Source organism: Leptosomus discolor, chromosome Z (genome assembly GCF_034619465.1).
Source record: "Leptosomus discolor isolate bLepDis1 chromosome Z, bLepDis1.hap2, whole genome shotgun sequence".
NCBI lineage: Eukaryota > Metazoa > Chordata > Aves > Leptosomiformes > Leptosomidae > Leptosomus > Leptosomus discolor.
The window spans coordinates 82,764,674-82,779,272 of NC_141419.1; the positions used below are offsets into that span (position 1 = coordinate 82,764,674).

The 14,599-nt window shown below is 41.9% G+C and overlaps 1 protein-coding gene across 3 annotated transcripts in view; it reads right to left on the reverse strand.

Moving 5' to 3' along the window:
* UNC13B (unc-13 homolog B) overlaps positions 1-14,599 on the reverse strand; it is a 195,971-nt gene that overhangs the window by 80,618 nt on the left and 100,754 nt on the right. For 2 of the 3 annotated variants that reach the window (XM_086479680.1, XM_086479681.1), the window contains 4 exons: positions 11,269-11,308; positions 6,274-6,352; positions 4,471-4,545; positions 3,750-3,969 (listed from right to left, as the gene is read on the reverse strand). In XM_086479680.1, coding sequence (XP_086335806.1) covers positions 3,750-3,969; positions 4,471-4,545; positions 6,274-6,352; positions 11,269-11,308 — 414 coding nt within the window. Of the gene's footprint in view, positions 1-3,749; positions 3,970-4,470; positions 4,546-6,273; positions 6,353-11,268; positions 11,316-14,599 lie in introns of all 3 variants that reach the window. The other variant, XM_086479679.1, reaches the window with a different exon arrangement.

Genomic DNA, 14,599 nt, shown 5'->3' on the forward strand with positions numbered 1-14,599 from the left:
CCCCTTTGAGGACAGGCTAAGAGAGCTGGGCTTGTTCAGCCTGGAGAAGGGACTCTTGATCAGGGAGTGCAGTGATAGGGGTGAGGGGTGATGGTTTCAGACCGGAACAGGGCAGATTTAGATTAGACATTAGGAAGAAGTTCTTTCCTGGGATGGTGGTGAGACACTGGCACAGGTTGCCCAGAGAAGCTGTGGATGCCCCTTCCCTGGCAGTGTTCAAGGCCACGTTAAAAGGGGCTTTGAGCAACCTGGTCTGGTGGAAGGTGTCCCTGTCCACAGCAGGGGGGTTGAACTTTTCTTTTCTTTTAATCTACAGCAACAATAAAGCTTCTGCTAGGAAAAAATCCTCCTGAGTTCAAGTATACAAGCAAGTTCAGTCTTGAATTCATTTGATCTCTAAACTGTTGCTTGTCCCCCAGAAACCCCATTTCTCATTCCTCAAGGACAGCCTACATTCTTCAAACATATATAAAAATTAAATTAATGTTTCCATTTTCTTCTGGCCTGATGGGTTCCAGTTAGAAGGATTTTAGCATGAACATGCCAAAGCAAACAACACAGTTGCTTGAAAAAGCCTTCTAACAGATTTTTAGTATCGATAACATTTGTTTTCCCAACCCAGCAGCACATCCACATACTGGCACCACCATCATCTTAATCTCCCAGAACCATCTTTCCTCTAGCTTTTGTGCCTTTTAATTACACGACTGCCATCTTCAGCTTCTTTTACATCTCTCCCCCAGACAATGATACCCACCACACTCAGACTGGGTATCCCCACAGACCCCTGGCTCACAGTTTCTGTACCTTTCCTGCAGCAATGCTGGCCAGCTTTCAAATAACTCAGTAAGTAAAGTTTTTGTTTGGTTGGGTTTTACCTTTCTACATGCCTCACAAGTTTTGAACCCAGTGTACACTCAGCTGTTTCCTCTCTGTTTCTGTAACTCTGCATGCTAAAGTATCTTGTGATTACATTTTGAAATGAAATGTGCAAAGCAAGTATCTGCAAACCTGTGAATAAAATAACGAGTTCTTATCTAATGCTGTGCCATATATGAAAAGTAGAGTCGTTTCCAGTTGTTATTTCTATTCCATAGAATAGCACAGACTATTGCCATCATCACATCCCACAGCCCACTGCATAAGCTTATTTAATTCCAATCAGGGACTAGAAAACCTGCCACATGGTTATTCTTCAGAGGCTCTTCCAGGGACTCCCTGTTCTCATCATTGCAGTTGTCTTCTAATTCCACTTTTAATTTTCTTACAACAAATTTATTCAATTTTTCCTTTTGTAAACAAGCTTAAACAAAACATCTTCCTCCCTGCTGTTTATCTCCCTGTTCCCCAACACAGTTCAGGCATAAACAGGTTCAAACAAGGATTAAACCAATTCACAGAGCCATCACTGACAGCTGTTAAACATAGCATCTACTGCTCAGAAAGGCTTTAAGCCACAGATAGCTGTGAGCTGTAAGACTAACACATAGTCATAGGAGCAATACAGGCACACGTCTTACACCTCCTCTGCCCTGGGCTCCACAACATCTCTTTAGAACCATTCTATTGGGACAGACCTAGTATGGTTATTTTTACTGTTTTCGGAACAGCATCAACTGTTCCTGACAGTTCCTGTCCTTCTCCTGTCCCAAACTGCCAAGCTTCTCTTTTGAGAGATCAAACTCAGACCATCTTCTCTTTAGATTTATTTTCCCCATTACCATTGAACTCTCTCCAGTACCCACCCCAGTCTCAAGTCTCACTTCTTCAGCACTAATAGCCACAGCTGTCCTCAGCAGGAATACATCTCCTCTTAGTCACTAGCAGCAATATATTTCCTCTTAGTCATTAGCTTTTTCTGAAATTTGTTTTTTCTTCTACTGTTTTCGAATTCATGATCTCTGCTCTTTACAACAGCTTTGCGCCTGTTTCCTCGCTGCTGCTGGTGCAAACCTAATTTTCCTCTGCTCTCCATAGCATTTTCCCCATGCTGAGATATCACAACTCAATTGCGCAGTTGTAACACCATGGACATGCCTGGACATGCATATTATCAGCTTTTAATCTCAAATACTGAAAATCAGCAGTTAGCAGAGGGTTCTGGTGAACTCCAGAAACAAAAAAAGTTATCATCACTCTAACTGGCCTTCTACATCAGGTGGTGTCAGAAAACTGAGTTATGACAACTGCATTCTCTTGAACCAGATGCAACACAGCAGCTCTTTGCTTAGTAACAAAAAGGCCACAGCAAAGCCAAGGGGTGAATGATGCAATTGCTTGAATGCTATAAACTGTAAAGATCACCTTGCAACCCTCAAAGACAAATCAAGAAACACTAAGCAACTGAGGAACAGAGATAGTGCACCAGTACCAGCTGTGTTTAACAAACAAGCCATTCCAAATAGCCCCAGTCCTAACTACAACCGATTTAAAACCCTGTACACATCAAAATTACGAACACAAACTACGTCCATTTGGGGTGTTAAGACAAGCAATATGAAAAAACAAGAGACCTATGATTCACTGGTATCCCTTGCTGCATCACCCAGCCTGGCTTTCCCAAACAACTAGAACCTGAGGCAGATACAAGATTTGACTCTTTATTCCTATAATTGCTGACATGGATTTGCAATAGGTCTGTTTATACGCCACAAACTTTTCTGATTCCTTAGACTTAGTCCATCAAGATGCAATGCCAAGAAAATCAAGAGTGAACAGAAACAGCCCCACCTTCCAACTCAAGATTTAACACACATGGCAGAGATTCCTATTCCATTCAGACTAAGTTATTTTGCTCTCAAGCAGGAACAGAAGTTTGAGACCAAATTAAGAAACTGGTTTACAAGTAAATAAAAATAGCTGGCCCAAACTGGACGCCTAAATGAATGCTTTTTTTCTCTCTTTTTCTTTAATCAAATTCCTTTTAAACTTCTCCATGGTTTGTGTAAAGGTCTCATTTTTTTTGCAAAGTCCCAGCTCTTTGAAGAGCTCTTCTTTGAAGAGAGAGCTTAGTTTTCGAACACTGCAGGAAAAAAACCAAACAACAAAATAAACAGAAATGCTAGTAGGAAGATGAAATACTGCCCGTACACTCAAACACCACTTTCCTATCTGACCCATCATCTCTGCTGACTCAACCACAGGTCTCTACAGTGATTTAGCCATGAGACCTTACTGTTAAAAAGACAAAAATGCCTTGACAATGCACTTGGTAGAGAGCATTTGAGCTAAGTCCATGGACTCTATCCCCTAAGCAGGAACACAGTGCTGCTCTGAAGAGCTTAAAACAGTGTAACAGGCTGATGGTTGAAACAGGCAACCTGACTGGGACACCAGGGCAGGAGGGACAGAACTAAAGTCAGCCTACCCAAGCCCAGTAGCCTATTCAACCAGCCCACTGCCTTTCTTCCACGCAGGACATGTTAGCAAACACTCCACCTGAGCTGACACAGAGAGATTAAACATGTTACACAAGTTAAAACAAACAAACAAACAAATGGATGTGAAAGACTCAATAATTAAACTTTTGTTTGAAGCACATCAAGCACGATATTCCAGAGCTTTTCTGTGTCAGTGGAGCTCTCTGTGTCCACAGGGTGACAGCGGTAAGTTTAGCCCAACGGCACCTTTTCAGTAAATGTGCAGTCATTTTAATGCAGCTTCACTGGTCACTGAGGTATCACCTACACATTTAGGAAAGCTCCGGTAACACTTTTTGCAACAGCTGCACTCCACTGGTCACTACTCACTCTGTAAGCAGTCAGCATTGAGCAAGTCTTGGCACTTCTCATGGCACTTGACACCACATTCACCACAGCGCATTCCCTGCCGTGCAATACCCCACAGCAGCCCCTCACATTCATAGCAGTAGGTAGGAGTTGTGGCTGTCCACACTTCAAAGTTGTGCGGGGTTGTACAAGAGATGGGGTAAATTAAGGCTTGCAAGGTCTTCTTATAGACATGAGATTTCTGAAAGGCAAGAGCACACATAAACCAACATCCAGGAAGGTGAATGAACCTATTTTTGTGGGTTAGCACATGTGTTTTAAGGCAAAAGGCATAAGTAGTGCAATAAATCTACACATTTGAGGTAGTTAAATTTATCAAACTTTTACAAGCAGCAGCAGAGAACACCCTTCCAAAAATGTCCCTCCAGGCACTTAAAAAAGTGGAGGAGATGGAAGAAAAGAATTGAGGTTTGTCGATGAGGAATATCTTGCATAAAGCAAGTTTCATACACTGTCCCCCATGGTAGATAGCACAGAAGGAAATGGTAAGATTACATTTTTCAGGATCACATTGACACATTAAATGTTATTTTACATGTTTGGTTTCTTTAAACAAATGATACAAGAAGCTTTGCATCTATATTTTTAGACATCTGTGAAGCTGGTTCTGCATGCCAGAGAGCCAAATTCCCTTAATTTGCTTACTAAAAGTTAACAGGAGCCAAGCAACCCTCCCACTTACCAGCTCTTCATCTTTGAGAGATGTTCTAGTGGCCATTGCTGAGGTAATTCCGGCTTTCCGGGACTGAACCAGTGACTAAGAAGAAAGAAAGTTTGTTATTCACCACCAATATTCAGAAATGCCCTGGCACTACACACCCAGAGATGTGACCAAGGGCGCTCTGTCACACCAGACACCAAACCAGCGGTCTATTACATTCAAGTTGTTTCTGAAATGATACCTCACATCTCAGAAGAGTCAAATGCACACTCTGAAAGGTCTCCAACTTGCTTCCATCTGCCCACAACGGGTCTCACTAGTAAATTTTTATTTGTTCCTCTGGTAAGAACTTTAATGAAACCTGGGTTCACATCTCCACTTCTAAGTTCTGGTAGCAAGCATAACTCTGCTATTGCCTAAGGTCACTACAGGGGACTCAGTCTTCTACATCTAACTTCATTCATATCCAAAAGGAGATTAATTCATCAGTTCTACCACATACACAACACCCCCAAATGTGACAGTGAGAGGGTTACAAATAAACAGGACAAAAAAAGCACAGAGTGGGTTGGGAGCACAGGTTTGAATGTGCTGGTGTATCACATTCCTTGGACATCACTGAACACAATGAACAGCATTTTCCCCTCAAAACTGCCACTTTCGCATCACACCAACCCTGAGTTTTGCAGCCTTGGACAGCACGTCCACCTTGCAGCACCTCACACTGGCATACAAAGGATTTCTTCAGCAAGCCACTCCAGTCAGATGAAGGCAGAGAAGGAAATTAAAGCTAGCAACATCTGCTTTGAAATCATCAAACCCTATCAGAAGCCTCCATTTATGCTCTGCTTTATGCTGTTTGAAGACAGACTGAAAAAGTTCATTCCATCAGTGATGGAGCAGGACAGAATGCTGGATACACATGCACTGCAATACTGCAGGTTCAAAATAAAAAGCAAAAAAGTGGAAGGAAAATAAGGTAAAATAAATTTTGTTTCTGGTGAAGACTTGGTGGATAGTCTTTAGCTCCACTTACCATGGCCTGTGGAGAGACAGAATGAAAGCGTACAAAGGAAGTAACACAAGTTAATGCCATTATTACAAAGATTTAGGATACAAGCAGTTAGTAAGATACTTATTAAGCTTCCCATGCATAAGCTGGCAGAGAGGACTACATGCATCTTTTCACACGAATTACAGGGTACACAAACTTTAGTCTTTCAGCTGTTACAGCATTTCTCCCAAGTACGAAATCACCACGTGTACTGAACATAGCCAAAAGAAAACCATTTGTCCCACAGAAGCCTTATTTCACCACATCACACAAGCATATGAAACTTGTCCTCATTACTCGCTTGGTTCTTGTGCTTCCTCACTGCAGAAGCCTACTGGCAATATTGCAAATTGCTTTAAAAATCCAAGCACATATGCTCATTTATCTATCCTCTGAAATTCCAACCTGCTGGTAAGTTGCCAAACCTCATACGGACATTGTAACTTTCCCTGAAGTATGTGATTTTTAGGAAAACATTTAAAAATAATGCAGACCTAAAAATAATCAAATATTCTGTGCAGAATAAAAAGCAAAAAGAACACAAGAAATATCTTAATTCTGCCAAATGAACGAAACTGTCTACACAACCATAGCTCATTCTTACTGAGATTTTTTTTCCAAGTACAACTCTTAACACTTTTGTGTAAGAATTAATGTTACAAAACAGGAAACCTTCAGCTTCTTGAAGTAACAACGAACGTTGCCATATGTCAAAAAGTAAAACCACCTGCACCATTAGCTCTGTGGCAAAAGAAAAACAAATCTCTTACCAGATCACTGACAAGTGGAATTGGCTTTTTTTTGCGTAGATCAGGCATGCTATCAATGCCATAGAGACCACCTGCAGGCCTGGAAAATCAAGAGGAAAAAAAAAAAAAAAAGATTAACAATCTCACCAGCAGTGAGAGACAGTAAAGAGATGACCAGTAAACTTCCTTAAGCCATCAGTCTCCTTGCTAATATCATAGTCAAAGAGAATGAGAAGAAGTTCACTGCAAATGCAACTTAATAATAAACTAAAGTGGTTAATATACAGAAAAAAGGTCATTTTCCCATTTTCTGTTCTGAGGTTCGAAGTAGTTCAGAGTAAGCTGGGCACATGCTTGCAGAGGACACCGTGCTTCAGAGTTACTGCTGCCAGCACAGCAGGTGAAGGCTGCCTTACCCCCACTGCTTATGTGGGGCACAGATTTGGCAAAAAAACTTACCCAAAGGCAGAACAAGAGCTCCGTGGCAGTAATTCATACACAGCTTAGTCTGTGGTAACAGAGTCACAGGCCTCTGCTTTCAGAAGTACCTTTTGTTCCTTAGGGAGAGCTCAGTTTATAGTTTACTATTGGCACTGACCATCATGGCAGGAAAGACTTTGGAAACTTGAAAACATCCTGTCTCCAGTCTGTCTCCATCCCCTTTCTTTCCATTAACTAATTTAGGTTTAGGGGAGGGGTAGGGGGGGTGAGGCAAGGAGGTAAGGAGGGGGATGCTTTACTGGAGGAAGCAAAATCAGCCAGAAGATTATACTTAAGAAAGTGTAAAGTTAAAGCTAAAAACGATTAAGTGTTTATCTTCTTCACACGGAACAATCCAGACGTTCCTGCCTCATGTTCGTGGCTGGGAGGGAGCATGTCAAACTGGATCAGCCCAGGGGCAGGATGCTGCTACCCATCATCTGATTCTAAGCTAGAACATACTTAATCCTGGCCCTTGAGGCCCATACAATTATTAGGAAAAACCTCACATCTGAGGAGAAAGGAGATTATTTTCATAAAAGGGAGCATTCATCGTGCTTAGCATTTCAAGCCATGCAGATCTCTACACACAAGAGCTGTCATTTGCTGGTGGAACTGGTGATGGAGCAGAAGGGTCATTACCCCAGCAACACTTGGAGCCTGCCGAAGTAAAACATTATAACCTGCTTCCTTCCTGACAAGACCAGCCTAGAAAATTGTTTCTGGATCCTGCTCTTCACTGGTAACACCACACAGATGTAAGCCTGTGCTTGAAGAAGGTCTGTTCATTCAGCTTCAAGGCCTCCTGTAAATGAACTGTAAGGCCTCAAGATAATGCTTTTTTCTAAGGTTGGAACCTGAGCACACATTTTGTCTGCTGTTGCACCTATTGTATTCATCCCAAACTGAAGAACAGACCTGCGATGTGACTCCCTCCCTTCAACGAACACCCAGCCTACCAGGAAAAACCCACAGCCCCTGTCAGTGTCTCACTCAGCTTGCCCATCTCCACATTGCTCTCACGCCTTGCTAACCCTAAGACCATGGTTCCCAGGGCCTTTTCTTGGCTAGAGAGACTGTAAAGGAACCCTCTGCCTCTCTATCCTCAGCCATCCATTTTTACACCAGACCATGCTGGCTTACACCTTTTTGCATGATAAACTGGCTGGATCTTTTATCCTGCGTATTTTGCTGATTTAGTACACCACACCCAGCTGAAACGCTTTAGGACACCACAATTACAGGGAAGAGGAGATTGGGAAAAACGGTTCTTACTGCAATAAAAGCCACACATGGAGCTACCCTTTAAAACAATCTAGGAAACCAAATTGCCACTACAAATTTGCACATTGATGAAAATTGTGAGGCTGGTTAAGTGACAAGAGGCAACCTGTACCTCTGGGCAAGCACAACCTACTCAAATGCCCTTTGAATACAGCCAAAAGCAAAAAAAAATAACCATCCAGGGTGACCAAACCTACATTCTAGCAGATCATGCTCTAGTACAGACAAAGATGTCATGGCACAGCCTAGCAAAGGCTGTAACAAAGAGGGGAACAGTCTATTATATAGAGAAACATGCCACAGCACTGTAATGGCAAAATTTACTTTTTTGATGGAGCGTAGGAGAGTGACATGTCCAAGCCATGGCCGAGTTGACAGCTGCTGCTGGCTGAACAAGCCCGGTGGGAAGGTGAGCAGTCATGTGTAACAGCATGAACTGCGCTGGCTCTGCATGCAGCGTGAGTCACGCTTGCACCGCAGCACCATGCACAGCTCTCTGTGCTCCTACACAACGAATGCAAACCGCCCGCAGTCAGCTGCGACAACTAGACCTCACAGCTGGGAATGGAAGACATGAGAAAGGTGGAGATTTACAGTCATTAACTAGAACTGTTGGAATTTTTGGCCAAGAATGAGAAGAGTTTTCCAATGCTGGAAATCCTTACAGCGAGCCTACGTGGTGTTTTCAGTACAGGCTGCCATCATTTCCAATAGAGAATTCCAGAAAAAATTTTTGTCCATTTTACACTGCAATAATCCCTTCTGGCTTCTTATAGAAAAGTCTGGCCCACATTAAGAAATAAGAAATATCTGCATACAGTGTTTATATTGTCAGAACAAAGAATAGTCCTGCTGGGATCAAACATGGAATTTTGTCTGCTGCCCGAATGTCACAAATTCTTTCTGATACCAGTGATACTGTTTTGAGGTAAAATAAGTGTCACAGAAGACTACACAGATGATGCCAAGAATTCCAGAATTATTTAAATCACAAAGCAGCTTATGGCAAGTTTTGGGTCAAAGATTTGTGGCAAATCACTGAATTAGGAAAGCAGATGCAAAATAGAAAGGAAGAGTCCATAAGCTGAAAGATGCAACAAAACGGTCACAAGTTAAAATTCAGAGTCCTGCTAAGAGTCAACAGTACAGCTAGGAATTTACATTTCTTTTCTACAAAATTTCCAGTGAGGTTTGGTTTTTTTCCCTAATTCAATCAAAGGACACTCTGACATTTCCCAGGAAAGAAAAGCATTAAAACTGCATGGTTTATATATTCAAGATAAGACTAAACAAGTTATTGTGCTTGAGAAAAGCGTCTAGTTACAACCTGGTTTGCTGCAAAATATTTATGATAGACCCTGTTGTAAGCTAGACTGACAGAAAACAAGCACATTTGAAAGATGCTTGCATTCACCACTGAAGAGAGCTATCCTAGGACCTAGATAGTTATACACTCAGATGACCTGCTTTTAGCTTGTTAATATCTAAAAAAAAAAAAAGACTTTTCAGCAGCAAGTCTGAATTTTCAAAGTTTTTCAGCTTGTTGTGCTTTCAGCTACCTCAGTTCCTTATTCAAGCACCATATCTACTTCGCTTAACAAAATTACTGCATTTGCACAGACAAAGTACTAACAGTGCCTCAAATACGCACACTGTAGCTTTATATGTAATAGGGTAACTCTCCTCTGCAGTGCATGTAATATTTATAGCATTATAATGGAGTGCTATATTGAGGAGTGAATAGCATTTCTCTACGAGAAGATGATTTGCACTAATAAATAAAATATATAGATAGGAGATATTTCACCCAGAGACTGATCCATAATACCAATTGTACTCTTTTTTTGAAGCTATCTCTCCAAAGCCAGTGATTACAGACAGAGAGCTACTATTGCATTACGTTAAAAGTGCAAATAGCTTGAAGCAAGTATCCATCTTTTAATAAAAGTTTTATCACACAGATGCTTCCATTAAATCTCAAAAATTTAAGGAAGCAAAGATGGTTTGCAATGACAGAAGGTGATTACTTCCTTCAAAGGACACCACTTCTCTAATCTTTATATGAAGGAAGAACTCCAAACATAAGTGCTTTAATATACTTCGTGGCTAGTAAACCACAATGTGGCTAATGGTGGAATTAAAGGTTCACGACCCACAACCACCTTTTCTGGAAATCCCTTGCCTGCGGGGCTACAATGAATAAGCCAAACTTTTTTCAAATCTACATTAGCCAGTCTGTTTTGTTATAGCTCACATAGAAAGGGAAAAAAATTACAGACTAGAGCAAACATTGCTTTGAATTGACAAAACATATTTTTAAGTATTTCAGGACTGTAGGTGTATTCATCTTTCAGGCTGGGAAATCATTTCATGTGCACGAACCAATAAATCCAACACATTGTCTCCTTGTTAAAGGAGAAGGTGCTGTTTATAGTTAGAATAAATCACTGTCGTCTGCTCCTGCTAATTGCCAGTTCTCCAGCAGCCTGCTCAGTGAAGTCCTGGGCTCCTTAGGAAAGCACGGTGTTGCTAGGCAGCTCCAGGCACCCACAGGTGTGGAGGACGCTGTGAGGGAATGCCGACATCGCAGAACAATGGCTCCAAAAGCAGAAAGCCATATAATGAAGACTTCGATTTAACTTTATGTTTTGTTAGGGAAGCTTCCTTTTGTAGTATGAGAATTAACTTACGGATGCAACAAGCCAACCTCTTGCTGAGATTTCAGGCCAAATCTGCAGCTACATCAGCTTGTAATGAGTGCACCACCACCAAAACGTATCCCCCCAGTCACGGGCCGGCCACATAACCTAGCAGCTTGTAAAATGGGTCATGGTCTTTTTTTTCCGGGGAGGATTCTATGGAAGCTACCATGCTGGCACCTAATATGCAGAGTATCATGCTGAAATTACACACAGTCAGAATTTGTCTGCTTCATTTGCCGCGAGTGGCGTGTGGCCGAGAAAACGCACAGCCTCACTCTCACCTGTGCAAAAGAGACATGATGATCACTGCTTTAAAAAATGACAAATTGCAATGATTTCCAGAGTTACTGCAGTTTTGACTACTACAATGACCATAGAAATCATTGCAAAGACAGAAGCCTGGCCCCAGGCAAGGCAGGGACACTTGATTATTCCTGACAACAGCCATTAAAAACGTCAGAGGTGTTGCTTTTACTTAGGTTGAACCGCAGACCTCAAAGCACACCGTAATTACAAACACAAGGAAACAAGTTCTCAAAATATCACTTACCCTCCTTTGAGCCAGGGTGGTTTTGATGGATCAGCCTCATCTTGACCCTTAAATGGGGGAAGGAAAAAGAACAATATCAAATTAGTTTCTGAAAACACCAGAAAAAGTATTCAGATTCTAAGGAAAGGATAATAGACGACGCTGCATGCAGGCAAATGCATACAGAAACTCATTTAAGCACCTCTGATGGCCAATACGTCAGGACAAGTCACACAGACACAGACAGGCTATGCAATTTCATTGGACACCTAGAATTGCAACCTGAAGAGCCTGTTCAGTGCACCTCCTCTTTCAAAAGGCAATCTTGAAGACCAACTTTCATTTTTTTTCCAACCCAACAAAATCACAAATTATTGGAGAGCTCCTGTTACTACCAGTCACCACTTCAGTGAACATGGCCATAATGAAGATGTTACAAATTAAAGGCACCTGTATGAAATGCAGAAACGACTGAGCAATGTGAAACTTCATACAAACACTTGTGAGCTTTGTTCATGCTCAAATGCAAAGACTCTTTATCCCTCCTAAGCAGGGAGGTCCTGTTGCAGCTCCACCCATTCATATGCAAGTATTTAATTTCCAACAAGTGTCAAACAAGGGCCATCACTTGCAAGATGATTGCAGGTGAACTGGGATCTCACAGTATGATGGAAAACGCCACAGACTGCAAATAGGACAATTCATATCCATGAATTCAAAGCATGTTCATATAAGGCTGGAGCACCTCCCCTGTGAGGGCAGGCTGAGAGAGTTGGGCTTGTTCAGCCTGGAGAAGGCTCCAGGGAGACCTTATAGTGACCTTCCAGTTCTTAGAGGGGGCTACAGGAAAGGTGGGGAGGGGCTTTTTATCAGGGAGTGTGGTGATAGGACTAGGGGTAATGGTTGCAAATTGAAAGAGGGGACATTTAGACTAGATTTTAGGAAGAAGTTCTTGACTGTGAGGGTGGTGAGACACTGGAAGAAGTTGACCAGAGAGGCTGTGGCTGCCCCCTCCCTGGCAGTGTTCAAGGCCAGGTTGGATGGGGCCTGGAGCAACCTGGTCTAGTGGGAGGTAGACCTGTGGCAGGGGGGTTGGAACTAGGTGATCTTTAGGGTCCCTTCTAACCCAAACCATTCTACGATTCTGTGATTAGAAGCGGATTTAGAGAGAGATGTTTTGCTTCTTCGAAAATCTTCAGTGGACTGATGAGAGCTGAGAAGTGCAATGTACCTGGAGGAAACAAAAGGTTTTGGATAAGGGGAAAATGGCTTGTCTATAACTGGAAACCTCTGTTTCAGCTTACTCTTCATATATTCTCCTGTACTCCCTGAAAGAAAAGCTGGTTTCAAACAGGATTGAGCAAAACACACTGCTAACAGCTAATGCTCCAACCTCAGATAATAATGTCTGCCAAGAGTATAAAGAGGCTGCAACTTGCATGCAGTCTAAAACAAAGTATTTCCAGCCATGGGACTCATAACAAAGTAAAGCAGTATCTGTCAGGAAACAAGCTCCAGTTTCATGCAAAATAAAAGAACACAGCCCCAAAAGAATTTTTTTTTTTTTTTTTTTTTTTTTGTCCTGTGCTATGGGTGAGCTGTGCAACCTCAGATTGCTCACAGGTAACAGACAAGGTCTCCCAAGAAGAGCCGAAATAACCAAGGAAAACAAGTTTCTATTTGAGGTCTCAACTTGTACAGCAGCAAAATTTGTTAGTCCTACAACTCCAGGGCTAGGCAGATCTGAACACTACATAATTTTTATTATATTATTTTTAAAAAGGCATGAACAATATGACATTATCCATAATTGAATGGACACTCCAGCTTTTCTATGTGATCACATGGGCCTGCAGAGCAGCCAGTAGCCCAGACCTACGGTCCAGCACTGGTGCACATTTTCCCCACAGCCAGAGCAGCACACCAGACTCCAGGCTCCTCCAGGACGGATCGCACTTTACACATCTCTGCTCCAAGCTGTGCTTCCAAAACCCCCAAGCCTGAAACCTGCATTTCCTTTGGAGGGATCTGAATCAAGTGCTGGTCAAGAAAGACTGTTTCATGAAGTAAATGCAACTAGATCCTTCAGAGCACACAAGGGCAGACATCTCTACCTTTGCCTAAAATGGAGCAACGTTTTATACTGGGCTGAGCTTGACACCGATCAGTTCAGCTGCACTAACAGAGAATGACAAACACAAACGTGGAAACATTTACAGGCAAAAGGAATTAGTGTAACAGGATTTTCAATCAGTTAATCTGAGAAACTCTAAATATAAGCAAACGACACTTGAGACATCAACTGGCCACAAACAGCATGGGCAATACTGTAGCCTGGAGTCTACAGAGCACCAAGAAGTCTGTTCAGGGGCAAAAGATCCAGGGAAAGCTTTACCTAACTGAGCAATAACCATTTCCTACAGGCAACCATGAGTCAGCAGAGAACAGCAGGGAGCGTGGATGTAGGGAAAGGCAGAAAGCATGATCGGGAAACAAACCTCCATCATTTCCCAGATTTTGAGACAGGCCAAGTAAAAATTGCCAAGAGTCCAGATAAACTGTACTTCTGCTAATTTATTTTAGTTACATTTGCCACATCTTTTAGACATGCAAATAAAAAGAAAACAAGTGAAGAGATAGAGCTTCTCCAGGGTTGAGATTAAAAATCACCTGGGTACAATACTACAGAACGAAAGAATGAGCTTTCAGTAAGTGACAATATTGAAGCAGGGGCAAGGCAGGTGATGGCTGTGTGGAAACAGGCGTTATTACCTGCTGAAAGCAAAGTAAAGAAGTAATATGCTCCAGCATTCTCCCTAAGAAAATTCTGAGACAACCAGTACCTGACATCCATCAAATGAGGGCTGATGCCTTGAGACTGTAGAAGAGCCAATGCAGTACCCACTGTTAAGGTGTGTAGGAGAAGGAGGGGAATGTGATCTAGACTAGCATAGGCTCATTATCGGCTTCAACAGCTTGAAAGGCTTCAGAACAAACATAAAAGAAATAATCAACATGGAGGTAATCAGAAAACAGGAAAAAAAAATACAGTACAGGGCACACAAGTTTCGAAAATATATTTTTTTGTTTGACAAAGCAACCATTTTTCTTTAGATCATAAAAGGAATTATCAACTGAATTTTCACTTCAACAAAAAACTTTTGATGCAAGCCATGTGAGGCTAATAATGTTGGACAAGCTGAGAAGAGGTAGGGAACTTTAAGGTGGGTAAACAAGTAACTATAACTGAACCAGCCAAAGACAACGTAATAAGGAAGCTGGTGGGAGTAAGTAGGGTCTGCTGATAAAATCTGCCAATGACAAACACAGAAGAATTACTGACACAGAACTT